The 27815-nt window shown below is 46.4% G+C and overlaps 1 protein-coding gene across 2 annotated transcripts in view; it reads left to right on the top strand.

Annotated features, from left to right (window-relative positions):
* Nucleotides 1-27815, top strand: part of EPHA5 (EPH receptor A5) — a 361969-nt gene that overhangs the window by 5899 nt on the left and 328255 nt on the right. For both annotated transcript variants that reach the window (XM_060247843.1, XM_060247844.1), the window contains exon 2: nucleotides 20044-20108. In XM_060247843.1, coding sequence (XP_060103826.1) covers nucleotides 20070-20108 — 39 coding nt within the window. In that variant the 5' untranslated portion in view covers nucleotides 20044-20069. The remainder of the gene's footprint in view (nucleotides 1-20043; nucleotides 20109-27815) is intronic.

Here is a 27815-nt window from a genome sequence, read left to right as displayed (position 1 = left end):
GGGAAGGCCTTGAGGAAAGGTTGAAAGAGCTGGGGATGTTTAGCCTAGAGAGGAGATGTCTGAGAGGTGATAGGAAGGATCACCACCTTCAAGTACTTCAAGGGCTGTCATACAGAGGATGGTGTAGAGCTGTTTTCTGTTGCCCCAGAAGGTTGGACCAGAATCAGCAGGTTGAACTGAAATCAAAAGAGCTTCCGGCTCAACACGAGGAAGAACTTCCTGACCGTTAGAGCGATTCCTCAGTGGAACAGGCTTCCTCAGGAGGTGGTGGGCTTTCCTTCCTTGGAGGTTTTTTAACAGAGGCTAGATGGCCATCTGACAGCAATGAGGATCCTGTGAATTAGGCAGAGCATGAGAAAGAGAAATAATTGCATCAGTGCTTAGTTCTCTTCTCGTGACCCTTTGTTCCACATCCAGGGAAATGTTGGCTGCCATTTTGGGTCACACAGCAATTTTTCTCCAGGCTAGTTTGGCCAGGGATCCTGGAGTGGTTTTTTTTTTTGGCCATCTTCTGGGTGTGGAGTGTGTGTGTGTGTGTGAGGGGGGTGGTATTTGTGAGTTTCCTGCACTGTGCAGGGAGTTGGACTAGATTACCCTGGAGGTCCCTTCCAATTCTATGATTCTGTGTTGTTGGCCCTCCAGAGGATCTGGTTGGTCCTTGTGTGAGACAGGAGGCTGGACTAGATCGATGCTCACTGGTCTGATCCAGCAGGGCTCTCTTTATGTTCTTACACTTCTGAGTCTCATGGGGTGTGGCCCCACCCTTTTGATGGAAGGAGCTCTGGGTGCTTCTTCAGTGCAAGAGATGAGCTGGCAGAGGTGAGGGGGGTCTGAGAAGGGCTCTTGCTGATTCTGTATTTCCTTCAAAACAGATGAGGAGCTGTAAGGCCACTGGTCTGTCTAGTCCAGCATTGCTCAGAATAGTTTGCTCTTTATGGAGGCGGGTCTGCAGGTTTCAGAAGCTTAGCATAAGCTTACCTTTGCCAGGCAGTAGCCTGATATATCCGGAGTCCTCTGCTGGTGTTGCTGCCAGATGGATTTGTTCTGTTCTTAGAGTAGCTTATTTTTACTTTATTTTTATTTTTTTGGATTTCTATCCTGCCCTCCCTGCAAGTGGACTGAGGGTGGCTCACAACATAGTGTAAAAACAAAAAGTTTAAAAGCAGTTACATAATACTAAAAAAAAATCAAATATAATAGATTTATGAATAAAATAAAAATATAATAAATTATCAGTGGGATGGCTGAAAGAGGCGTGGGTCTGTTGGTCTTCTCTCTCCTTTTTGAAATCTGTTGAGTAATTCCAACTTGTGATTCCCATCAGCCCAAACATCCAAGCTGAGGATTCACGGCAACAACACTCTCTCTTGCTCTCTCTCTCTGGTTGCTTGTCAGGGAGGAGCAGTTTCAGAAAGACAGTTCTAAAGTATTGATCGTGTTGCGTCAGAGTCAAAATAATTGTTCCAAGTGTAATAGCCTCACGACCAGCAGTGCCTCCAAGTGTTGCCTCCAAGCCATAGTTTTCAGTGATTGGGCAGGAGCCTAAGAATATAAGGAAAGGTGCTGATGGGCCTTCAGTTGATAGCACCAACCAGGGTTGGCACTGCAGTTGGATGTACGGAGCAGCTGTTGGGGAAAAGCTGCAGCTGGATAAAATGACATCTGGGATTCCTCCCCCACTGTCCAGGCTGCTTACAAACAGCAGGAACTAGGGTTGCCAACTCCAGGTTGAGAAATTCCTGGATGTTTGGGGGTGGATCCTGGGGGTGGCAGAGTCTGGGGAGGGGGAGACCTCAGCAGGGCATGATGCCATAAAGCCCCCCCTCCAAAGCAGTCATTTTCTCCAGGGGACCTCCTGGTGGATCCCTGCTGTTTGGAGAGCTGTTGTAATTCTGAAAGATCTTCAGGCCCCACCTTGAGGTTACAATACACAAAAGGACAATAATAATTCATAATATTATTTACAGTTTACATAGAGGGTTCCCATCTGGAGGTTGGCAATCCTGACTGAAATGCAATTATTTAGTATTTATAATGCAACTTTTGAATTGATAATAATGTCCATCAGTAAACTTGAAGCAATGGAATAGTCCAAATTCAGGAAGGGTAACACGGTTCTTTGGAGACCAGTAAAGCTTTCATTTCAGCTGGGCCTGCCGTAGCTTTCATTTCAGCTGGGCCTGCCGTAGAAGGCCAAGGTTTGAGTCCAGAAGCACCTTAGAGGCCAAGGTGATTTCCAAGAGTTTTTGAGGGTTGAAGCTCCCTTGTATCTGATGAAGGGAATGTTAACTCTTGAGCGCCGCTTATCCCCTGGAATCTTGTTGGTCTTGAAGGCGCAACTGGACTTGAATCTTGCTCTTCCAAATAATTTGTTCATTTGCCTTCTCAAGGAGAGGGAATTACAGGTTATGCATTGCCGCCAGCTAAACTGATACAGGGACCTTGCAAGAAGCTTGTATTGGAGCAAGTGGCTGCTTTGGTGTCTCAGCCTGAACTATGGGGCATTTGAACACATCACATTATTAGCAAATATAACTGTGTTGGGACAGGTATTACACGATCCCCACATTAAAGCCCATGCAACTCCTGGGCTGCTGCATTTTGTACCAAAGTTCTTGAGAACACATTAGGGTAGTCTAGCCTGGCTGCTGCTAGGTCACTCTTCTCCAGGACGGGCTGATGCTGACAGACACCTTCCAGGCCATGGCTGTCATCCAGGACAAAAACCAAGTCAAGGAGGGCCCAAGGCCTGTGAACCTGGGTGCTTAAGGGGGCTGCAACCTCATCCAGGACTCATCTCAGCTGAACTCCTGACCAATAACTTCCTCCTCAGTTTCTTCATCCTCGTTTCGGGCTGCCAATGCTGGGCTGTGAAATTCCTGGAGATCTGGGGGTGAAGTCTGGAGGGTGGGGTTTGGGGAGGGGGGGAGGACAATAGGACAGTATTCCATGAAGTCCCCTCCTCCAAAACAGGCATTTCCTTCTGGGAAACTGATTTCTGTAGTCTGGAGAACATGTGTAATTCCAGGAGCTCTCCAGGTCCCACCTGGAGGTTGGCAGCCTTGCATTCACCTCATCACAGCCTTCAAAGTGAAGTTAAGGCACAGGCCAGAACACATCAATACATGTTTCCCACACAGCATTGAAGTCAGCTGCAAGCCTTCCCCTGTGTGTTTTGCACACAGGCTACAGTTTCAGAACTGCAAAAGTTACTTTGTGTCAAGAAACCAGTTGTGTGCATACTTGTGTATTTTTTAGACCTGACTGTAGAGATTTGTTCCAATACTTTTTAAAAAGTGTATTTAGTTTCCCCCTGTGACAAAACTAAATGTGAGCTTTCCCCAAGAGGCATGAGTTTTAGAAAGGTGAACAGTTGTTTCCATTACTAGAAGCGTTCAATATTTTCCATGCTCTGAACTCGAGTCCAGTCTCTTGGGGCAAGAAGCCAAGCTGAGGCCTAAATTTCCTTTAGCTGTAAAAGGAGGCCCTAAGCAGTTCCAGGAGTGGAAGGGAAGGGGGTTGGGGAGGCTTCACCATTGCTCATTTTGATTGGGGGTTGAGGGAGACCAGCCATTGCCCCTGCAAAAGCAACCTGTGTGAGCTTCATGAATGTGGTGAATCTTCACCTCTTTTTGTGAGAGGGAAGGAAGATGGGTTGCCAGCCCCAGACATGGAAATACCTGGAGATTTCCCAAAGAAAGTGAGAAATGAAATAAATGTTTTACATAAATAAATGATTAATGATTAAATAATTAAAAAAAAATCATGTGGTGTGGAGATCAGTTGTAATCTTGTGAGATCTCCAGCCCCACCTGGAGGCTGGGCAACCCAAACAGAGAATCATGGCTGTGAGGGGCAAAAGAAAACCCTAAAAGGGTTCCATGACGACCAGCCTCACAAAGAAAAACCACCTGGCAGGACCTGGAAACTGAAACTTAATTGTGTATCAAAATTGTGGAATCTTGCTATGCTCTGATATTGTTTGAAAAGCTGGTCAAAGCTTCTATCGAAAGGGGGGGAAGATAAATGTAGTGCCTCGTTGCTGTGTTTGCTGCGTTTCAAGGCTACTGTAAAAGACAACTGAACGTTGTGAAATTCTTACCGTCACAAGGTTTCCTCAGGAACCGGACCAGAGATTCCTTTTAAGTGGAAGGACTCTTCTTGTATATATCCAGGATTGGACTGTTCATATATTCATTTACGTCCTTCTTTTGCACTAAACATTGGGGTTTGTCTGGCAGGGTATGGCTTGTGAAATATTTTGTATGAGAGTGATAGAATGTTGAAGTTTTCTAAGTTATTTTGAAAAGTGGTTTGTCTTTGTGAGGCTGGTTGTCATGGAATCCTTTGCTGGAGGCTGGCACCCCTCAGTGCTTTGAATGGAGTGCTGCCATCAGTTCCCCAGAGCTGTTAGTTGCCCTGGGATGAAGAATTTGGTTGCCATCTCTGAGGGGGGAAATTCCTGGCGATTTGGAGGTGGAGCCTGGGGCAGGCAGGGTTTGGAAAGGGGAGGGGCTTCAGCCGTGTGGCCCACCTTCCAAAGCAGCCATTTTCTCCCAATGAACTGACCTCTGTTGTCTGGAGATCAGTTGTAAATTTTGGGAGATCTCTTGTCTCCTCCCCATGGAGGTGGGACAGCCCCTTGGAGTCTTTGCAGCTGTTTTCTGATTTGGGTTCCTGGCTGCTGTAATTTAAATTAAAAGCTAGAGATCCTGCCCCCTGTGGCTTTCCTCCTGCTTGTCTGGTGTAGTTTGTCAGGGTTTGTAACAGTTAGGGAGGGACTTGGATTTCTGCACGGGGAAAATACACAGCCTGAGGGGTGGATGGGTGGGGGTTTGAAAGCTTGGAGGTAGATGGCTGTTGAGGGACTCGAGCAGCTGAACCTCTGAGAGACTCCAATGTAAGGCTCTAAATCCTGTGAGCTCTGCAGAGGCCTGTTCAGGGCTTTTGTCCGGGTATGTTTGTGTTCTTCTGTTCTTTCTCCGTGTCCAGGAGGCCTCCAGAAATAGGCTGACTCTGTGTGAGATGCCACCACACCCTCTGCTAGTGCCTGGAAAGGCACTGAAAACTCCCTATTCAAATCATCCCTCCTTACCAGAGGATTTGGGGTGTGTGTGTAAGAGAGAGTACTTTGCAGCTGTAATTTTTATTAAAGATGTGGGTATTCATGTAATCAAATGCAGATAAAGGCAATTAGTCCAGCTTCAGGTAATGAGTTTTTCCTCTGTTACATCATCTGCATGTTCTGAGTGAACAGATGAGGCGTTTGTAGTAGGCTGATTTGCAGTATGACTTTTTTGGGATGGTTTTCTTGCTCCTCGGCTGGCATAAAAAGTGGAAGCTCTCAGATAGAAAAGACTCACACTGTAAGTCCTAAAATCTCTTTCGGCTTTGATTGGGGGGGGGGGGGGAGGGTAACTCCTGATATTTCTGGTGTGTAGAAAACGGCATGTGTTCTGAATGTCCACCTGGCGTTATCATGTGTTCAGCTGTAAGGTTTCCATTAAATTCCATCTAATGACTCAAATGACACTTTATTTTATTTAAACCACAGGAATTATTGACAGTGGAGGGAGAATGCCATTCTCTATGCTGAACAAGGATGTTTCTGAATGCAGCATCTGTGCTTTGAAACCATAATTGAACACAGGCCTCTGGCCACCTTTTGTAAACCAGGCAAAATGGCGGTGAACTCCTTTTCCTCTGGCATGGAATTCTGAAGCAGCCAAATGGCTCTTCTTGTTGAAGTGGGGAAGCTCCTGTTGTTGCTTGGATTTGGGGAAAGTGTGCCTCAAATCTCTTTTAAACACTTGACTGTCAGATTTCAGACTCAATTTTCATGCCTCCCCCCCCCCCCCCCCTGCAGCCCTTGTCGGGGTCTCCAGCCTCTTTGAGCCTTTGGGATTTTGAGATGGTGTGGTGGGGGCAGCTATGAAAGGACTGCTGAGACTTGCCTTCGGTCACACAGTGAGCATCATTGTGCTGTGGTGGCAAAAAGCCCCACCTGGCTCTTCCCACTTTCTAAAAACACTTTAAAACTATTTCTGTATTTGTGTGTGTGTGTGTGTGTGTGTATACATGTGTGTGTGTGTGTGTGCGCGCACCTGGAAGTCATGGTGACCTCTGGTGACTGACTCCTACTGAGGGCCTGGCGGATACTCAGAGAGGTGGCTGAATGAAGGCTGCCCCTGCCTCTCCGCTCTGGTCTCCCCTCCAAGGGCTTGCCAGGGTCAGCCCAGCTGAGCTTCCAAGATCTGATGAGATCCCTGGGCTTGCTGGAGCTGTCAGCCAGGCCAGTGCTCTGCTTTCTCAGTGCTTGATGCCATGAAAGCTGTTGGTGGGCACCATGGTGGGTCTACTTTACATAGTTTGATGATTGTCTTTGAGGGGAAAATGCAGGCCAGGGATATTTTATTATCTGTTCAGGGGCTCAAACAGTTGAACCTCTGAGAGTCTAAAAAAAAAAAAAGTTCTGTCTCTGAGATTTTGGCTGTTTCAAAATGCAGAGATGTTCCTTTCTTTCTCCCCCCCCCCCCACATTTAGCTATTAGGGCCTTGATTTCATGTCAGAAAGAGCCCCGTGGCGCAGAGTGTTAAAGTTGCAATACTGCAGTCCTAAGCTCTGTTCATGACCTGAGTTTGATCCCAGAGAAAGCTGGGTTTTCAGGTAGCCAGCTGGAGGATGACTCAGCCTTCCATCCTTTCGAGATCAGTGAAATGAGTACCCAGCTTGCTGGGGGGAAAGTGTAGATGACTGGGGAAGGCAATGGCAAACCACCCCGTAAAAAGTCTGCCATGAAAACGGTGTGAAAGCAACGTCACCCCACAACTGGTGCTTGCAGAGGGGACTTTTCCTTTCCTTTCCTTTCCTTCTGCAGGTAGGCAGACTGGGAATTCGAGTGCAGTTCTTCCGTGGCCCCAACAGAACCCAGTTCTGCCATTTTAGGCACCTAAGCATTTGTTCTGACAGCATCCTGCTTGGGGGTCCAGAGATCTTGTCGGTCTGTCAAATTTGTGACCACCAGGTCCCTTTCCCCAAAGCCCGCTCCAAGGTAACTCATCTCCCTGCTTGGAAAAGGGGTAAGAGGGCCTTTTTTGTAGCAGGAACTCCTTTGCCTATTAGGCCACACACTCCTGATGTAACCAATCCTCCTGGAGCTTACAGGGCTCTTAGTACAGGGCCTACTGTAGGCTCCAGGAGGATTAGCTACATCAGGGAGTGCAAAGAACTTCCTGCTACAACAAAAGCCCTGGGGAAGAGAACTGGATTGTGCTGGACTCTGGAGGCCCCCAAAGTACCTTCAGGCTATATTTCAGTCCTGACCAGTTGTGCATGGTGGTGGGGGATTTGTCATTGCAGCTGGACACCTTAGGACTGCAATGCACCTGCAGGAATTCCCCCTCTCCCCTCAAAAAAGCTTGGAGCTGTGGCCGAAGTCGGGGATTTGCCCATCTCAGAGGCTGCTTCCCTGCTTCAGAGTTGATGAGAGGGCTAGGGTTTGACACTCTCGCCAGAGGCAGTGGTTGGTACCGTCACCACAGGGCTCACATTTGTGCCCCCCCCCCCCATTCCCCATAGCCTGTTTACTTGTTTTGCTTACCTGGCCTTAAGCAGACTGTGTGGTCCTTTCAGCTTAGCTCTTCCATTTTTTGCTTTGCGATGAAACTGTCCTGTGCCTAAAATATTGCACTCCTTTTTTCATTCCAGAGCAGAGTAAAGTGATACCATCACATCACGTAATTTGGACACTATACTTCTGTTGATACAGCACAAAATTGCATTTGCCTTTTTAGCCACCACATCACACTGCTGACTCATGTTCAGCATATGATCCACTAAGACCCCTAGAATCCTAGAGTTGGAAGGGACCTCCAGGGTCATCTAATCCAACCCCCTGTACAATGCAGGAAACTCACAAACACCTCCCCCTAAATTCACAGGATATTCATTGCTGTCAGATGGCCATCTAGCCTCTGTTTAAAAACCTCCAAGGAAGAAGAGCCCATCACCTCCCGAGGAAGCCTGTTCCACTGAGGAACCGCTCTAACGGTCAGGAAGTTCTTCCTGATGTTGAGCCAGAAACTCTTTTGATTTAATTTCAACCCATTGGTTCCTACCTTCTCGGGCCACAGAAAACAATTCCACACCATCCTCTAGATGACAGCCCTTCAAGTACTTGAAGATGGTGATCATATCACCTCTCAGCCGCCTCCTCTCCAGGCTAAACATGCCCAGCTCCTTCAACCTTTCCTCATAGGGCTTGGTCTCCAGACCCCTCACCATCTTCGTCGCCCTCCTCTGGACCTGTTCCAGCTTGTCTAGATCCTTAAAATGTGGTGCCCAAAACTGAACACAATACTCCAGGTGAGTATTCTTAAGCAAGCCTTTCTCCAAACCACATTAACACCACCACTGTCTGAGCTTTTCTTTATGTGTTGGTGCTTCTGTGGGATTCTGTAGCCCCCCCCCCCCTTTATTTCTGTGTCCTAAATCAGAAGAATCCCCTTTGTATGGGAACCTTTTGGTATATTTCTGAGGACACGGGCAGTTCTTAATAAAAGCTAAAGAGTAGCAGTGAAAAAACACCTTAATAAATACATCCTTTGTGTCTCACCTTTCCTCTGAATGGACGTTGATGCCTTCAGCATCTTGACACAGGTGAAGGACAGGCTATCTAGTCTAGTTGTCTTCCTGCAAGATTAATGTGTGGCTATTTTTTTCTGAGCTCATTGAATTGTAATAGGTTTGTTCCCCCCCCCCCCCCCTCTAATGGGCTGTTGAATACAAACACTAATTATAACCTTTTCTCCATAGCTGGTTTCCCCTGGAATCTAAATAAATTCATACTAAAACCACCACCCCTCTTGTTGGTGGGCTGGCTTTCTCCTTCACGGCAATAATTAATAAGTGTTTGCTTCATACTGTGGCTTTTGATTTCTTATGAAGATTGACTCTGTTTTGCATTTTGATTCCCTGGATTGAGTCTGGTGGGCTTCAGGAGTTGCTGGGATTTACGGCTTTGCTGAATTTCTTAACAGGGAAAAGAGCGGGGTGGGGGGAGGCATCTGGGCTGCGGTGGGGTTGAAACAGATTGGGATTTGTGAGGGGCGAGGAGTTTGCCTTGGAATGAGGAAGGGCTTGACCAGTTTGGCAGATGGTTGCCGAACCCTAGTGTGGTCCAGAGCCAGTGCTGGATTTCTTTTGCTGTGCTGAGGTGACTTTGGAGAGGACAAAGAGGTGCCACCCTTTTGCTGCTTTATGGTCTTTCTGTGGGGCACTCTTCCCTGCAGTGTTATTGTTGGAGGCAAGTGCCCTCCAGTCATGGCTGATGTACAGCAACCCCAAAGAGTTTTCAAGGCTGGAGTCTAACTGAGGTGGTTTGCCCTTGCCTGCCTCTCTAGGCCTTTTTTTTGGTGGACTCCCATCCAAGTTCTAACCAAGGCCAACCCTGCTTAGCTTCTGTGATGGGAAGAGATTGGGCTAGCCTGGGTGGTTCCCTCCAGTATTACCACTTGTGTGCATTGGGTGTGTGTGTGTCGCATCCTGGGCAACAGGGGCTATGTCAGAGCTGCTTGTGGATGGCAAAGCAGGTGAATATACTGTAGACATGCAGTGCTGTTGAGGAGGCATCTGTTATTTTGCCCATAGTTAATATGTATTTGAGAATACTCTATTGAAGAGTTCAATGTTTTAAATTCATTCAGTATTATGGTATGCTGCTAGTAAATCCCATTGCATTAAAGAAATGTTTTAAATAGCTAAATAAAGTGTCAAAGACTTTTTCTGTCCAAATACGCTTTCTTTTGTTTCCTACAACATTTGTATATTCCATTTCTACGTTTTGTTTTTCCCTGTCTCTCAGGTGGTTAAGGGCATAAAGTGTGCGTGTTTAGATAGCAAAAGGTGCAGCAGGTAATGTTTGATTGAAGAATGGTAGCATTTATACATTTTAAATTGCATCCAAATGCCAAATGGTGTGGTTTTATATGCTAATCATTAACTATTTTGTAAACATGGTAAAATTAGTTTTGGGTAATAAGAAAGGAAGTATTGCATATATTCCTGTCCCCCCCCCCCCCCCAAGTTCATTTTTCTCATTGAAAAACATTTTTTTTCATGGCTTCAGAGTTCCTGGAGAGTTTACACCTTCCTGTATGTGATGCTTTAATCTACCTTCCCGTCTCAGGCTTCACAGATTGAGCTTCCTTTCTGTCTCAGGAGACTGGTGAAAATTTGCTAATTTTGCTGAGCATTGAGCGTTAAGTGCTGCTTTCTTTTAAATAATGATTATTGTGTTCCATGTGGTTGTAATGTGTCGGCATTTCCTAGGATTATGTGTGCTTTTCACCTTGATTTGAATCCATGTACAGAAATGATTTTTAAATACTAAGCTGTATGTAGATGCCTCTGAGAATGTGCAGTTTGGACTCATGTTTGCTTATGGTGCTCCCCTGAATTAAAGATCTGGCTTGACCTTATACTCTTTGTGCTATCTGGTGGGCATGAAGTTAATTAATAATATAGATCCTGTATTGTTTTGTGCATCTGTATTGACCTTGTGTTAGTGGTAATTAGGGCCTGTGAAATGTTTGTGGGGAGACACTGAGGACTCTATTCTGGGTCAAGGGTGAGCTATTAAACATGGGTAGCTCACCCACCAATGTTATATGTCAGCTGGATCACCTGCCCTTGGCTCTTCTAGCTGTGTGGAACAATCCACTGTTTTTATAATAAAGCCAAGATGGCTGGTTAAAGTAATGTTCACATAACATTTTTAAAAAGTTGTTTTTAGAAGACATCGGCTTTTGATACTTAGAGCAACACTTCAGTGGCATCTTAAAGATGAAGATAATAGTTTAGTGAAAGGTATCCTATGGCATGCCATCCTATGGCATGGTGGGGCTAGAGATGGAAACTTTCCAGAAATTTTGAAGCTACAGGAGGGGGGAAGGAGAAAAGGTTTTCCTATTTTTAGGGTGAAAATTGAAATATATGCAACACTTATTTCTTTGTCAAGCCTAAACTCCTTTTACTATTTAACAACATAAAAATACATAATTTATAACTTAGCACATATCCACGTATTGGTGGAATGTAAAAGCATGAGTATTTTAAATGTTCTATATAAGAATAAATTATTATTTTATTATTATTTATTGCAAGTATACCCAATAGTTGAGAGCTGCAAACTGCTCCGCCCTGTGCCATAATATCTTTATGTATCTTTAATAAAGTCACCTGAGAAATAGGGGAAAAATAGACATTGTAGGTAGAAAACAAATTCTGTGGTAAATAAAGGAAAGTGTAGTATTTGGACATAAACACTAGCATACGGTTACAGTGTGCAAGACTATCAGCAGATTTGTATATTAAGCTAAACTTATTGGGTTTAACACATCAGAGCATATTAATTTTTGCTAAAATTATTTGCATTTTTTTTTTAAAAAAACCTTGGAAAGGTTGCACTTCTAATATATAGGAGGTATATATTTCAGCACTGCCCCCAAATTTCCCAGTTTTCCCACTGGAAAAAATGAGAAAGACTTTTTCACACCATATGTTTTAAGTGTAGAAAACCTTTCCTTAAAGAAGCATTTTTCTCATTCTAAGAGAGATAATATTTCATATGTGTTCCTATATAAATTAGGCAGTAGAGATATAAATTTGATAAAGAACACACAAATATATATTTTTAAAACACTCAAAACATGCTTAAAATGTTAGCACTCCTTGGTCTTAAAGATGCTTTTTTTGTGTTTCTCCCATGGGCAAAGGAAGTTCTGGCTCTTTCCTTCCTTCCCCAGGGGACTGGGGGAGGAGTCTCAGCCAATAGGGGGAAGAGTGGCTTAAGAACATAAGAACATAAGAGAAGCCATGTTGGATCAGTCCAATGGCCCATCAAGTCCAACACTCTGTGTCACACAGTGGCAAAAATTTTTATATACACACATACACTGTGGCTAATAGCCACTGATGGACCTGTGCTCCATATTTTTATCTAAACCCTTCTTGAAGGTGGCTATACTTGTGGCTGCCACCACCTCCTGTGGCAGTGAATTCCACATGTGAATCACCCTTTGGGTGAAGAAGTACTTCCTTTTATCCATTTTAACCTGTCTGCTCAGCAATTTCATCGAATGCCCACGAGTTCTTGTATTGTGAGAAAGGGAGAAAAGTACTTCTTTCTCTACTTTCTCCATCCCATGCATTATCTTGTAAACCTCTATCATGTCACCCCGCAGTCGACGTTTCTCCAAGCTAAAGAGTCCCAAGCATTTCAACCTTTCTTCATAGGGAAAGTCCTCCAGCCCTTTAATCATTCTAGTTGCCCTTCTCTGGACTTTCTCCAATGCTATAATATCCTTTTTGAGGTGCGGCGACCAGAACTGCACACAGTACTCCAAATGAGACCACACCATCGATTTATACAGGGGCATTATGATACTGGCTGATTTGTTTTCAATTCCCTTCCTAATAATTCCCAGCATGGCGTTGGCCTTTTTTATTGCAAACGCACACTGTCTTGACATTTTCAGTGAGTTATCTACCACGACCCCAAGATCTCTCTCTTGGTCAGTCTCTGCCAGTTCACACCCCATCAACTTGTATTTGTAGCTGGGATTCTTGGCCCCAATGTGCATTACTTTGCACTTGGCCACATTGAACCGCATCTGCCACGTTGACGCCCACTCACCCAGCCTCAACAGATCCCTTTGGAGTTCCTCACAATCCTCTCTGGTTCTCACCACCCTGAACAATTTAGTGTCATCCGCAAATTTGGCCACTTCACTGCTCACTCCCAACTCTAAATCATTTATGAACAAGTTAAAGAGCATGGGACCCAGTACCGAGCCCTGCGGCACCCCACTGCTTACCGTCCTCCACTGCGAAGACTGCCCATTTATACTCACTCTCTGCTTCCTATTACTCAGCCAGTTTTTGATCCACAACAGGACCTGTCCTTTTACTCCATGACTCTCAAGCTTTCTAAGGAGCCTTTGATGAGGAACTTTATCAAAAGCTTTCTGGAAGTCAAGGTAAACAACATCTATTGGGTCTCCTTTGTCCACATGTTTGTTCACCCCCTCAAAGAAATGTAACAGGTTAGTGAGGCAAGGTCTTCCCTTGCAGAACCCATGCTGAGTCTTCCTCAATAACCCGTGTTCATCAATGTGCCTACTCATTCTGTCCTTGATAATGGTTTCTACCAACTTTCCCGGTATTGAAGTCAGACTCACTGGCCTGTAATTTCCCGGGTCTCCTCTGGAACCTTTTTTAAAGATGGGGGTGACATTTGCTACCTTCCAGTCCTCAGGAACGGAGGCAGATTTCAATGAAAGATTACAGATTTTTGTTAGAAGATCCACAAGTTCAACTTTGAGTTCTTTCTGAACTCTCGGATGTATGCCATCCGGACCCGGTGACTTATTAGCTCAGTAGCTCTGCTGTGCAATGGAGAGAGCCTGACAAAGCAAGCTATTTCCCCTTCCTCCCCAAGGGAGGAGCCTCAGCCAATGGAGAAAACAGAGGTTTTGCTCTGTAGCTCCTGTGCAGTTGAGCAAGCCTGGCAAAGCAAGCTGTGATGCAGAAGTCAGCAAGATATAGGGAGAAGGAGGCAGATGACAGCCAGTTGCTTGGGAGCCTGATAGGAGCACTCTGGAGGTCTTGATTCGGCTCCCGAACTACATGTTTGACACCCCTGGTTTAGATTGTGGTGAAGACCCAATGGCTACCAAAAAGTCTGACCATTTGCAGGTGTTCCTAGGTGTTCTGTTTTAGGTAGGTTTGCCAGCTTCTGGTGATTTGGGGGAGTGGGAGTCTGAGGAGGTTGGGATTTGGGGAGGGGAAGGACTTCAATAGGGTATAATGCCATAGAGCAGGGGTGTCAAACAGGGGCTGAATCAGGGCTGCTATCAGGCCCCCAAGCAAGTGACTGTCCTCTGCTTCCTCCTCCCTCCTCTTTTGCTTCCTTCTGCATCACAGCTTGCTTTGCAAGGCTTGCTCAATCACACAGGAGCTACAGAGCAAAGGCTGTATTTTCTCCATTGGCTGAGACTCCTCCTGTGGGGAGGAAGTGGGAAGGGAGAGCTTGCTTTGCCAGGTTCTATCAATTGCACAGCAAAGCTACTGAGCCAAGCCTCTCTTCCTTCTATTGGCTGAGTCTCCTTCTCCTCCTGGTCCCCTGAGGAAGGAAGGAAAGAGCCAGAGCTTCCTTTGCCCAGTTCCCTGAATCTGATGGAGAAGCCTGCACCACCCTTTCTTCACTTCTTATGTGATTTTGGGCAGCAGGTGGCTTGCTGGCCTTTTAACCCACACATGGATCTCTAGCCAGCCCAAGCAGGCCTCGCTCGTCTGGGGCTCTCCTTTCTTGCATTGGGTTGCTTTTGGCTGGGGGGGGGGCATATGCTAATGAGTTATGCCAATGAGCTCCGGCACCTATTTTTCTACAAAACGACCCCTGCGCCTGGCTATCAGTTGTAAGCCCCAGAGAGCTCCAACCTCCTTTTCAGGTTGGCACCCCTTTCATTTCTGTTTGTATTCTGTTGTTGGAATTCGAGGACATTTTGTTAGAGGACAAGAGTTGCTGGAAAAGACAGTAAAGCTAGGCAAAGTGGAAGGCAACGGGAAAAGAGGAAGACCCAATGTGAGGTGGATGGACTCCATCCAGGAAGCCAGGAGGGCCCTCAGTTTGCAAGAGCTGATGAGCAAGGCTGTTTAAAATAGAACGTTTTGGAGGATATTAATCTATAGGAGCTTCGTGGGGCTGAGTGGTAAAGCTGCAGTACTGCAGTGCAAGCTCTCTGCTCAGGACCTGAGTTCGATCCCAGTGGAAGCTGGATTAAGGTAGCCGGCTGAAGGTTGACTCAGCCTTCCATCCTTCCGAGGTCGGTAAAAGGAGTATCCAGCTTGCTGGGGGGAAAGTGGAGATGGCTGGGGAAGGCAATGGCAAACCACCCCGTAAAAAGTCTGCTGTGAAAATGTCACCTCAGAGTCAGACATGACTGGTGCTTGCACAGGGGACTACCTTTACCTTTTTAATCCATAGGATCACCATAAATTGGAAACTACTTGATGGCACATAGTGCACATGCGCTGTAAGAGGCCTGATAGTTGAAAACTGTGCAGCAGGAATGTCAGAAGGATTGAGAACAGCCTCTGAGGATTTGAGTCTTTCTGATGCTTTCCCTGCATGTGAGTGTGTAGCTGTAAGAGAAATAGCCCATGTTCACCTGCCAAGCATGAAGGCTGCGCATATGTCACTTTTTGCAGTTATATGTCTCATGCGTGACACCCACCCACCAATTTTGAAATTTGCTGCCTTCATAGCTACAGAATGTACAAATTGGTTGCGATTCCAGAAGCAAAGAAGGATGCTTTTCCCTTCTTAACTAGATTTCCTTGATAGCTGTGCAGATTAGATCATGTTACAGATTGGATTTCTGAGAGAACACTTTTGACTTGAGGCTCATGTGCAACATTCCTTACCCTTGAACTGCCTTTTGTGGCCGGGTGTGGAGTTAGCCTTGTATTCCTGCATTACTCATTGGGGGTGAGATCCTGTTATTATAGTTAAGTTGGAATGCCAGCAGCCTCCAGGTGGGACCTGGGGATACCCTAGAAGTACAGCCCATCTCCAGACTACAGAGATCAGTTCCTCCTGGAGAAAATGGATGTTTTGGAGCTTCCTGCTCTCTCCAGACTTCCTCCCCCAAACTTCAAGAGCTTCCCAACCTGCACATGGCAGCCCTCTCCCTCCCTCCCCCTCACTAGTGGCCAAAAGGGACGGGGCAGATCTATTAGGGATGCATTTTCTCCTGTTTCATTCACCAAGTTTCTAAAGCTTCGATGAAAACCAAAAACTGAACCACACATTTAAAACAATGTTTGATGCTTTAATTAATGTATGCAAAGTATCTTGGTTCTATCAAACATTCTATCTAATTGTATTCATTAGTTGCTTCTCCAGGACAGGTTTTAATTAAGTTATCCAATGTAAATCAATACTCATTGCTCACCCATTACAATTTGAACAATTTAATTATTGCAACTGTAGCAGAGTGGTTTCTTCTGGCTATGTAGTCTTGTTCTCCCTTGTGATAAGAGGCAGGATTCTTCAGGGGATGTGCAGATTGTGCCAATGAGGGAGAGGAATGTTGGTGACGTTGCCAGGGCTGTGCTTTGGGAATGCTGGTGCCGTTCTGGTGCTAACAACAATTCCTTGAGGAACCTTGGAGCAGAAGAATGCCAGGAGGCCTGCAGAGTTATGGGTTTGGGTTTTGTCAGCAGCCAGAATTGGTGTGTGTGTGTGGAAAGTGCTGTCAAGTTGCAGCTGACTTATGGTGATTCCCTCATGGTGTTTTCAAGGAAAGAAACGTTCAGAGGTGATTTGCCAGTTTGGTCTTATCTGGGAGAACCAGATTTGATTCCCCACTCCTCCACTTGCAGCTGCTGGAATGACCTTGGGTGGAGGGTGGGATATAAATCCATCATCATCATCATTCTCCTTCTCCTCCTCCCGCCGCTGCCACCCTTGCCTGTCTTTGTGTAGTGACCCTGGATTTCCTTGGTGGACTCCCACCCAAGTACTAACCAGAGTTGACCGTGCTTAGCTTCTGAGATCTGATGGGCTAGCCTGGGTCATCCAGGTCAAAGCAGGAGATCAACAGAGGTGGTCTGCCATTGCCTGCCTCTGCATTGTGCTCTGGACTTCCTTGGTGGTCTCCCCTCACAGTAATAACCAGGGCAGACCCTTCTTGTCTTCTGAGATCTGATGAGATCAGACAGGCCTGGACTATCCCAGAACTGGACTTGGATAAACTGGTGAGATGATATTATGTGGTAACTGGAATTGTGGATTTGAAATCTTCTGACATATTCATGGTTACATGAGATGTATGTCAGTAACAGCATATTTTGTACAATTTATAAATTGAGTACACTTGGTGAATATAGATTAATAATAAATGACACAGTGGGGTTTTGTTTTGTCTTTTGTTTTGCACATATCCCGAGAACAGTCATCTATGAACACTAATTGGAAAGCTGCCCGAATGGAAGAAATTCTGGATGTATCACATTCTTTCATCACCAGAGCTGGGAGCTGGGTCCAGTTTGGCCCATTGGTGGTGGCAACTGGAAGTAATGGTTTGACTTGTGTGGTTTAGTGCTATAGTGTGTCGGCTGTGGCATCATCAGGAATGCAAGGATCAGATCTGGTATGGCAGTTGCAGAAAAGGACTAGAGGATACCATTGCCTGCTCTGTGTTGGGAAATACCTGCACATTTTGTGGGTGAGGCTTGGGAAAGCAAGGGGACTTCAGTGGGGTGCAATGCCATAGAGTCCCACAGTGACCATTTTCTCCAGGTGAACTGATTTCTGCCACCTAAAGACCAGTTGCAATAGGAGATCTCCAGCCACCACCTGGAGGTGGGCAACACACCTGGAAGTATACCTGACAATCTGTCAGCTACAGGGGAAAAGTGAGCGAGGTCTGTGTATGTAACAGAAAGGGGGTGACTCCCATGGAGCCCACTTTACTCTCTTTCCCCTCCAGTCCTCTGTGTTTTGTGCCTGCTTAACATAAAACCTGGTTTTAAAAAGGCTCAACTGATGCTTAACTGCCAGCCAAAAGGAAACTGCTGGAAGTTTCCTTGGCTTGTTCAAGAATGTCTAGATTTATTTTTTATGTCTGGCCTCTATTTGGATTGCAGACTTTAAGCAAATGCAAAAAAAGTTGCAGGCTTTGGAACAGCTTAGTGCTATTTAATGTAGGTTGTTAATTGGCTGTGTAGCCTGGCGGGGTCAAGTGCTGTGGATTTAAGCCCAGACAGGTGAACAGGCAGCAGGTCTCTCTGGGAATGAGAGTGGAGCCAACGGCAGTGCGTAGAATCCTACCGTGCCCAGTGGGTACAGTGGTCATCTCTGGGTTGGGGAATTCCTGGAGATTTTGGGGGTGGAGCCTGGGGAGGGTGGGGCTTGGGAGGGGAGACACTTCAGTGGAGTCTAATGCCCTAGAGCAGGGGTGGCCAACGGTAGCTCTCCAGATGTTTTTTGCTTACAACTCCCATTAACCCCAGCCATTGGCCATGCTGGCCAGGGCTGACGGGAGTTGTAGGCAAAAAAACATCAGGAGAGCTATCGTTGGCCACCCCTGCCCTAGAGTCCACCTTCCAAAGCAGCCATTTTCTCCAGGAGAACTGTGATCTCCACGACCTGGTCGGAATTCTGGGCGATCTCCAGCTTCCACCTTGGGACTTGCAGCCCTCCCCGTGGGCCTGTGTCTCGGGAGCAGTCACTCTCCTCTGGCTTCAGCAACGGAGCAACCTGCAATCCCTTTCAGAAGAAGTTCTTTCTGGGATTGGGGCAGCTGGTCCCCTCCACCCTGAGCACGCTGGAAGCAGAGGTTTCTCCAGGCAGGGCTGGGCTAGAGATGGGGACCTCTGCCTTCCTGTCAGAAGGGGCCTCCTAGGACTTTTTTCAAGCAGGAATGCAGTTACAACTGGTGTGGCATTGGAGGTGTGTTCTAATATGCAAATGAGTTCCTGCTGGGCTTTTTCTACAACCCCCCCGCCCCCCCGCGTAGGCCAGTTGACTGGGCTTGGAAAGGTGATATAATCACCATCTTCAAGTACTTGAAGGGCTGTCATCTAGAGGATGGTGTGGAATTGTTTTCTGTGGCCCCGGAAGGTAGGACCAGAACCAATGGGTTGAAATTAAATCAAAAGAGTTTCCAGCTCAACAATAGGAAGAACTTCCTGAGTGTTGGAGCGGTTCCTCAGTGGAACAGGCTTCCTCCTTGGGACGTGGTGGATTCTCCTTCCTTGGAGGTTTTTAAACAGAGGCTAGGGTGCCATCTGACAGCAATGAAGATCCTGTGAATTTAGGGGGAGGTATTTGTGAATTTCTTGCATTGTGCAGGGGGGTGGACTAGATGACCCTGGAGGTCCCTTCCAACTCTGATTCTACTTGCTGCCTGGCCTGCCTTGGTCCCTCACTGCTGTGGATGGTTGCTGTTCTTTTTTTGTACTGTACGAAACTTTGGGTTGCCCCGCTCCCCCTGAACCCCTGCAGGGGATGGGGGGGCGTTGATTTACCTGGTCAAGGTTGGGAAACTCCTGGTGATTTCAGGGTGGAGCCTGGGGAGGATAACTGGGACCTCTGTGCCTCAGAGTCCACCCTCCAAAGCAGCCATTTTTCCTGGGGAGCTGATTTCTGTAGTCTGGAGATGAGCTGTAATTCGGGGGGAAACCCAGATTCCACCTGGAGGCATCCCTAACAAAGCTCTCCTTTCTAGTTGCAGGCCTTGGCTTGTGCAGCGAATTTGGTTCTGGTCTGAAGTTTGAGGTTTTAGTTTGCTTCTCTGGGGAAGCAGTAAAATCTCAGGGATACATTTTGAGGATGAAGGTGGAAGGCTCTTTTCTGAATGGCTTCAGAGCTTTTGCTCATAGCTGTATCTCCATTTCCCACTTGGATCTCTTAAGCTGCTGGACCAGGCAGGTTCTGGTCCTAGCCAGTTCGGTGTAGTGGTTAAGTGTGTGGACTTTTATCTGGGAGAACCGGGTTTGATTCCCCACTCCTCCACTTGCACCTGCTAGCATGGCCTTGGGTCAGCCATAGCTCTGGCAGAGGTTGTCCTTGAAAGGCAGCTGCTGTGAGAGCCCTCTCCAGCACCACCCACCTCACAGGGTGTCTGTTGTGGGGGAGGAAGGTAAAGGAGATTGTGAGCCGCTCTGAGACTCTTCAGAGTGGAGGGCGGGATATAAATCCAATATCTTCATCTACCTCACAGGGTGTCTGTTGTGGGGGAGGAAGGTAAAGGAGATTGTGAGCCGCTCTGAGACTCTTCAGAGTGGAGGGCGGGATATAAATCCAATATCGTCTTCTTCTTCTAGACTAAGTGATGTCTTTGATTCATGGAGGAGAACAAAGTTTGAGTCTAGTGGCACCTTTAAGACCAACGAAGTTTAATTAATTAAATTATTGTCCCCCCATTTTACCTGCATAAATTAAGCTCTTGTTTCTCTTGTTTCTTTTCTTTCAGTGAATTTACTGGACTCACGATCAGTAATGGGAGATCTTGAGTGGATCGCCTACCCGAAGAATGGAGTGAGTTTCTTATTGTGCACTTGATGTGCTGATATGTAAGCTATGTTCAGGACTTGGGTTCTCAAGGCCATATGAGGGGAAATGTAGTTTTAGCAAGCTGTGACAGGGAAGGATGGACTGGAACCCCCCTGAGTTTACTTAGACGTTGATTTCAGTAATGCATTTCTGTCTGATTTTTGTTCCCAGGGAGGTCATTCAACTCCTGAGTGGTGGGAGTTCCAGGGGAATCAGGTGTAGTCTCCTTTGAATGAAAGCACATTTATTTGGGAGTTGTGGTTCCTTTCCAATATTTTCTTCAGACTGTCCTAAAAGCAGCAAGCACCTTGGGCAAAAGTTGAGGGCTTCCTCCCCTCAGTTAAAGGGGCATCTGAAAGAAGTCATCTCCTGGTTATTCACTCCTGTGGATGAGCCATCAGTGGATCACCAGGACTAACATCATGGATTTATTGATGTACCCAAAGTTCTTATAACTCATCTTCTCCCTGAAGGCCTGAAGTATGTAAGGACGTCAGAAGAGGCCTGCTGGATCTGACAAGTGAAGGTCCATTTAGTGCAGCATCTGTTCTTACACAGCAGCTGACCAATTCCTCTGGTGGGCCAACAACAGGGCAGAGAGGATGGGGACTTACCCTGACTGCCTCTGAGTGTGGAATGAAAGTCACCATGGCTAGGAGACCCCTCCTCCATGAACCCATCTCATCCCCTTTTAATACTGGTGAGGGTCAGTCAGCTGAAAGGTTCACTTGGTGTGCCTGGAAAGATGGCTGACACTAGATAACCAAGACTGGGTCTTATTGGTGTGCAGCCGTTGCCTGATTGTGGTGTCAAGGAAAAAGTGTATCCATCGAAGATGCTTAACATCTTCCCCTCTCTTCAAGTTTCCATATGTCATTAGCAGTTCCATGTACCTGTGGAACTAAAGTAATGATGATAATTCCTGGAATACTGGTACACTAGGAAACATTCTCAAAGGCACATGTTGGAGCATTTTTCCCCATTTAATCCCATAATTGTGGGATCCCTAGAATCACTCACTTGGAGACCCCTCCACTTCCTTTAATTTTTCCAAGGTGTCCCTCTTGATGAGGAGAACCTAGGACATATAGGCATGGGGGTGGAGAAAGAGGCAGACAATTCACCACTGGGAGATCTGAGGGATGCAAACAGAATTTGGTTTCTCCTCTGAAAAGCAAACTGTTAGCGGAGGAATGAACAGCAGTGCCGAATCTGATAGGAAACATATCCTGGTTTGGAATAGGTTAATCTCATGTGTGCTTTGTTGAAGTCCTAGAATTACAGAGTTGGAAGGGGCCATGCAGGCCATCTAGTCCCACCTCCTGCTGAATGCAGGATCAGCCTAGAGCACCCCTGACAAGTGTTTGTCCAGCTGCTGCTTAAAGACTGCCAGGGAGGGCGAGCTCACCACCTCCCTTAGTAACTGATTACACTGCTGAACACTCTTACTGTAAAAAAGTGTTTCCTAATATCCAGCCAGTACCTTCCTGCCCTAAATTTAGAGCAATCTTCGAGAGCCAGTTTGGTGTAGTGGTTAAGTGCGCAGACTCTTATCTGGGAGAACCGGGTTTGATTCCCCACTCCTCCACTTGCACCTGCTGGAATGGCCTTGGGTCAGCCAGAGCTCTCACAGGAGTTGTCCTTGAAAGGGCAGCTTCTGTCAGAGCTCTCTCAGCCCCACCCACTTCACAGGGTGTTTGTTGTGGGGGAGGAAGATAAAGGAGATTGCGAGCTGCTCTGAGACTTTGAGATTCGGAGTGGAGAGCAGGATATAAATCCAATGTTGTCGTCTTCTTCTCTCCTCTGCTGCCAACAGGAATGGCTCCCTGCCCTCCTCCAAGTGACAGCCCTTCAGGAGAGCAATCCTGTCATCCCCTCCACCTCCTCTTCTCCAGACTGACTCCAAGGACTCCAGGTCCTTGGAAGATGCGGGGGTTACTCAAATGTTGATAGATCCCAGTAGGCAGCCGTGTTGGTCTGAAGCAATAGAACAAAGCAGTAGATAAGTTTCATCTTTAAGACCAACTAAGTTTTATTCAGAATGTATGCTTTCGTAGGCTCCTAAGCAGACTTCATCAGACCTGATGAAGTCTGCTTAAGAGCATATGAAAGCTTACGTTCTGAATAAAACTTAGTTGGTCTTAAAGGTGCACTTGTCTACTGCTTTGTACAAATGTTGGTTGTGCTATTGTACACATACTAGATGTTCTTCTTTGATCCTGAGTAAATTGTTGCTTTGCACAACCTATTTTACATGCGGCCTCCATTGCGTCTGCAGAATTGTGCCCGGCACAATTATTTAGGCTGATTTGGTCTTTGACTTCCCTGCCTCATGCTACTTCAAATGCTAGTGAATTGGCTATTGGCTGTGAGGCTTTTGTGAATCACTTTGCAGATAAAATCTCGTCACTCCGCCATGACCTTCCAGCCACATTTGATACAATAAATGAACTGGAAGCTCCTTGCCCATCTTTGGTTCTGGACCAGTTCAGCCTGCTGTCCCAGGAGGAGGTTGACAAGACCCTGGCGGATGTGAAACCAACCACTTGCCCCCGCCCATCGTGGCTGATTGAAGCCAGTGGTGGTGAGGTTGGGACTCCCCTGCAGGAGAGCATCAACGTATCCCTATCACCAGGGTCGTTCCTGGGGGCTTTGCGTGAGGCAGTGGTTCGCCCTCTCCTGAAGAAACCATCTCCAGACCAAGGTTCCCTCTAAGCTGTGGAGTCTTGTGAGCAGGAATTCTACTTTGGGAGCTATTAGCATTAAAGTTGTGAGCTACTGAATAAATTAGTTTGTTCTGGGGCCATTTTTTGTGAGCTAGGACAAAAATGTGTGAGCCAGAGGCTAAAAAACTGTGAGCTAGCTCGCACTTGATCCTGCTCCGGAAATTCCAGTGAGTGCAGAATGCAGCAGCCCTGCTGTTAGCATTGAGGCCTGTGCAGGTATGGATGCATCCGGTGCTGCGCGAGCTGCACTGGCTACCTCTTTCAAGGTGTTGGACCTTACCTTTAAGGCCCTTTATGACCAGGGGGTGGTATATCTGTGGGACGCCCTCTCCCCATAAGAGCCCCCCCTGGTTCTGAGATCTGCTACACAACACCTTCTTGGGATCCCTGGTCTTAAGGTCGCTCGACTGGCTTCAACAAGGGCCATGGCCTTCTCGGTCCAGGTCCCTACCTGGTGGAATGAGCTCCCGCTAGAGACCCGAGCCCTGCGTGACTTACCAAGGTTCTGCAGGGCTTGTAAGATGGAGCTCTCCCACCAGGTTTTTAACTGATGCAGCGGGCATGAATGTCATTGCTGCCCCCCAAGCATCTTATGATCATGGTGCTTGTGTAGTGTTGACAGTCATTGGTCTACAGGCTGTTGTATATTTGCTGGCTATGATTGGAATATTTCTGGATATACTGCTTTGATTTTATAGTAATTGTTTTATGATGTTATTTTAATCTTGACGTCTGTTTCTATTGTTGTAAGCTGCTCTGAGCCCGCTTGCAGGATAGGGCGGGGTATAGGGTTAAGGGAATAAATCCAAAAATTAAATTAAATGCCCTTTAAGCTGGGGAGGCTTTGCTTTCTTCCAGTTAACTGTTGTATTCACAGGGATCACATAATAATATGAAGCTTTAATATTAATTTTAGCTTGGTTAAAACTTTCTCCTCACATCGTGTTTAAGACCTAACTCAGTGTTTTCTGAGCTTGCCATCTGGTTACCATTTAACTGTATTACTCTAGTTTTGATCAATGCAGTTTAAATGATGAGAAGGTCCTACTGTGGCTGAATTTGTGGGGGTTCTGCCTTCACTCCCTGTTGTCACGGAGTCTGCCTTGAGGCACTATAGATGGTGGAGCAAGCAGCTTTCCTCAGAGGGGGGCTTTAAGGGCCTTTATCCTTTCCCATTAGGACTGTCAAGAATGTGTGGAGTGACTTGATGGCCCTTGAGATGGGTCCCCTGAGAGGGGCACTTTGAGAGTGTCAGCATCTCTCCCCCCCTCCCCCACAGCCTGAGCTAAGCAGAGGCTTGTTAAACTGAACTCCAGATCTGAAGACACAGGTCCCTTGGGGAGTTTTGGGTAATCTACTTAGAAACTAAAAAGAGCTACTCAAAACCAGATGGGGTGTGTGTGTGGGTGGGTGGGGGAGGTGGAGGGTTAAGTGACACTCTTTCCCATTTACTTCAGTGCAGCTGTGCAGTGGATTTTTACTATGATGGCTTAATAAGTATGCAGTGACTACCTCACTGTGTACATAGACCCCAGTAGGTAGCCGTGTTGGTCTGAAGCAATAGAACAAAGCAGTAGACAAGTGCACCTTTAAGACCAACTCACTCACTGTGTGTGTGTGTGTGAGAGAGAGAGACAGCGCTATTGCTGGCATTTGTAGTCTGTTTCTCAGGAGGTATCAGAATTCTCCTACTGCTTGAGAGGAGGGCTCCAGTTTCCAATGTTTCTGATGGGGGGGATTTCCAGCAAACTCTGTCCTGAATATATTAATGGTTAAGTTGCAGAAAAACTGACTTGTTTTGTGGTTCCATGTGCATAATCATCCATTGCAAATGTGTCTCTGGAACATAGCTTGGGTCAGCAGTTTGCAAGGGGCGGGGCGGCTGAACTAGCTTTCCCCTCCCATTCAAAACTGCAACTTCTCAAGATTGCTCTTCATTGTATTTTGTGATGTGGAAATATATTCAACATGTGGCTGGACTCCAGAGTATCAGATTTAGACTGGGGAGAATGGAGACTTTCCCTGGAGCTCATGGAGACAGCCCTTTGTCCATTCATGTCCCTTGGGCATAACCTAGTCTCAGTGGCTGCTGTGATGGTAAAAGGGCTGGAATGTGAGCTGCTTTGGATGAAGAAATGAAGCCCCAGAAGTTCAGTCCCAGGCACGGCCTTCCCCCTCCAGTAGAGAAAAGGACCTGTGGTGTTGGGGAACATGTTGGATCAATGGCTTAGAACACCAGGGAGTACCAGAACCAGAAGGGTTGCCAGCTCCGGGTTGGGAAACACCTGGAGATCTGAGGAGTAGAGTCCCTGGACAGATGTGGTTTGGGGAGGGAAAAGACTTCAATGGGATATAATACCACAGCCATTTTCTTGAGGTAGACTGATCAGATCTTAGGAGGTCTCCAGCCATCACCTGAAGATTGGTAACCATAAAACCAGTGAGTTTGAGGAGAAGGAGAGGGAGGAGAGGTGCTTCTGAGGAACCTTTTCCAGGGGGTGGGGTAAAGGGAGTGTCTTCTCCAAAACATACTTCCTTGGTTCCCATAAATATCTGGTTAGCTTCACGTATTCATGTAGGGGTGTCAACCTGGAGATTCCTGGAATTATACCTGCTCCCCAGACAACAAAGGTTGATTCCTCTGGAGAAAAAGGCTGCTTCAAGAGGTGGACGGTATAGCATCTTACCCCATTGAGGTTCCCCCCCCCCCCAAATCCAGCCCTCCCCAGGCTGTACCACAAATTGCCAGGAATTTCCCAGCCCAGAGTCAACAGCGGTATTCCGTCTAAGCTGTGGAGTCTTGTGAGCAAAAATTCTACTTCATGAGCTACTGTCACTAAAGTTGTGAGCTACTGCATAACTTAGTTTGCTCTGGGGCCATTTTTCCTGTGCTAAGACAAAAATGTGTGAGCCAGAGGCTAAAAAACTGTGAGCTAGCTCACACTAACTCAGCTTAGAATAATAGAATCATAGAGTTGGAAGGGACCTCCAGGGTCATCTAGTCCAACCCCTGCACAATGCAGGAAACTCACAAACACCGCCCCCTAAATTCACAGGATCTGCATTGCTGTCAGATGGCCATCTAACCTCTGTTTAAAAACCTCCAAGGAGAGCCCACCACCTCCCGAGGAAGCCTGTTCCGCTGAAGAATCACTGTAACGGTCAGGAAGTTCTTCCTAATGTTGAGCCGGAAACTCTTGATTTGATTTCAGCCCATTGGTTCTGGTCCTACTTTCTGGGGCCACATAAAACAATTCCACACCATCCTCTAGATGACAGCCTTTCAAGTACTTGAAGATGGGGATCCTATCACCTCTCAGCCGCCTCCTCTCCAGGCTGAACAGGCCCAGCTTAGAGGGAACACAGGTCAGCAACCCAGGGTTGTGGCATTGGAAGAAGCAAAGAATGAAAATCTGCTTTTTGTTGGCTTTAGAATTACTCCTAGTGGATTTCTCTCCCAGTGGATTTTTAAGAATTGCTGTGTTGATGGGAATTAAGAATCTCCTTTGAAGGGAACGTGCCTTCAATAAATGTGAACCCCTTGATGTCTTTGGGAGCTTATGGCAACTGTTTTATTTTTTGAAACTTCCATATGGCAATGTTGAAAAAATCAGGTCCAAAAAGCCGTATATGAGGGCTGGGAATTGATAACAGCAGTGGCTATGAATACCTGGGAGAATAAGGTTATAGGAAGGGTTGAATGTTTTGAAGTCTGGAGCCTCAGTTTCACCGCTGGAGAGAGAGGCATGCATTTTCCTTCCTAGGAATGTCATTGGTCTTCAAGTTTTTGGCAAAGTTCGTTATTACTAAACTAGCTTTCAAATGGCTCAGTTCAAGTGACCTCCTTTTCCTGTTTTCTTTTTCCTTTGATGATTGAAGTTGATAAATTGCCGGTTGGCAGTCAGAGTTGACTTCTGAGCATTGAGGAGTCCTACGCATTTTCCTCCTGTCTCTGAATTCTTAAAACAATTAAGTCCATCATCCCATTTCTCTGGAACTTGGCCTGTAAATACATTTTAAATTATGAGAAATATTGAATCTCAAATATTGGTTTATATGTCAAGCTGGTCTTGGTTTTGTTTTGCTCTGCTTAATATCATCTGCCTCTTTCCTTTTCAAGATCTGATTCTTGGCTCTGGTTATGGATTTGGAAGGCAGAGTGATTATTAAAATATCAGAGAAACAGCAGCTTTTTCTCTCTTGGTTTGCTGCTGCTAGGAGATGCTTTGATAAAAGCCTCAGGATACCATGGGATTCCCCTCTTGAGCAAGAGTTGGCCAAAACACAACTCTTCCCATCAGTATCTGGACCAGCTAAATGCTTCTTACGGGTCTTGGACTGTCAGCATTTGAACGGCTTCCTTTGCTGTGCTGATTTGGTACTGATTGCAAGAGACCATTTGCTCTCAACTAGTAAGTGAATAACTGCTTGATTTGAGGTTTCATTATACTGTTGTCTTAGAAGTGGACAGTATAATAATCTTGGCGATATCAGCTGTAAAATACTTAGCTGAGAACTGGGCAGTCCACCCTCATGATGTTGACCAGAGGGGTGGAGCACGCATGCATATATTTGCATTTATGGAATCATATCCTGCCTTTATCCCCACAGTGGGGCCTCAAAGTGACTTTGGAACACTATTCTCCCTTCCTTCATTTTCTCACAAAAACAACAACGACAACCCTGTGAGGCTTAGGGTTTGTGGTGAGCCCAAGGTTACCCAGAGAGCTTCCATGGTAGAAGTGGAGATTTGAACCCAGGTCACTGAGGGTCCTAGTCCTTCACTCTACCCACTGCACCACACTAGATTGGCCCTGCTGGCATCCCAGCATTCCATATCTTTCCCTCCATTAGATGATCCAGTTTGTGGCCCTTGTGGTAGATGACGGGGGGGGGGGGGGTCCACAGTCATGATCACGCTGCACTCTCCAGTTGCTGCCCTCTGCCTGGAGCTCATTTCTAGCAT

Source organism: Heteronotia binoei, chromosome 10 (genome assembly GCF_032191835.1).
Source record: "Heteronotia binoei isolate CCM8104 ecotype False Entrance Well chromosome 10, APGP_CSIRO_Hbin_v1, whole genome shotgun sequence".
NCBI lineage: Eukaryota > Metazoa > Chordata > Lepidosauria > Squamata > Gekkonidae > Heteronotia > Heteronotia binoei.
The sequence above is the reverse complement of the archived record's forward strand: the minus strand, read 5'-3'. Positions and strand labels throughout refer to the sequence as shown.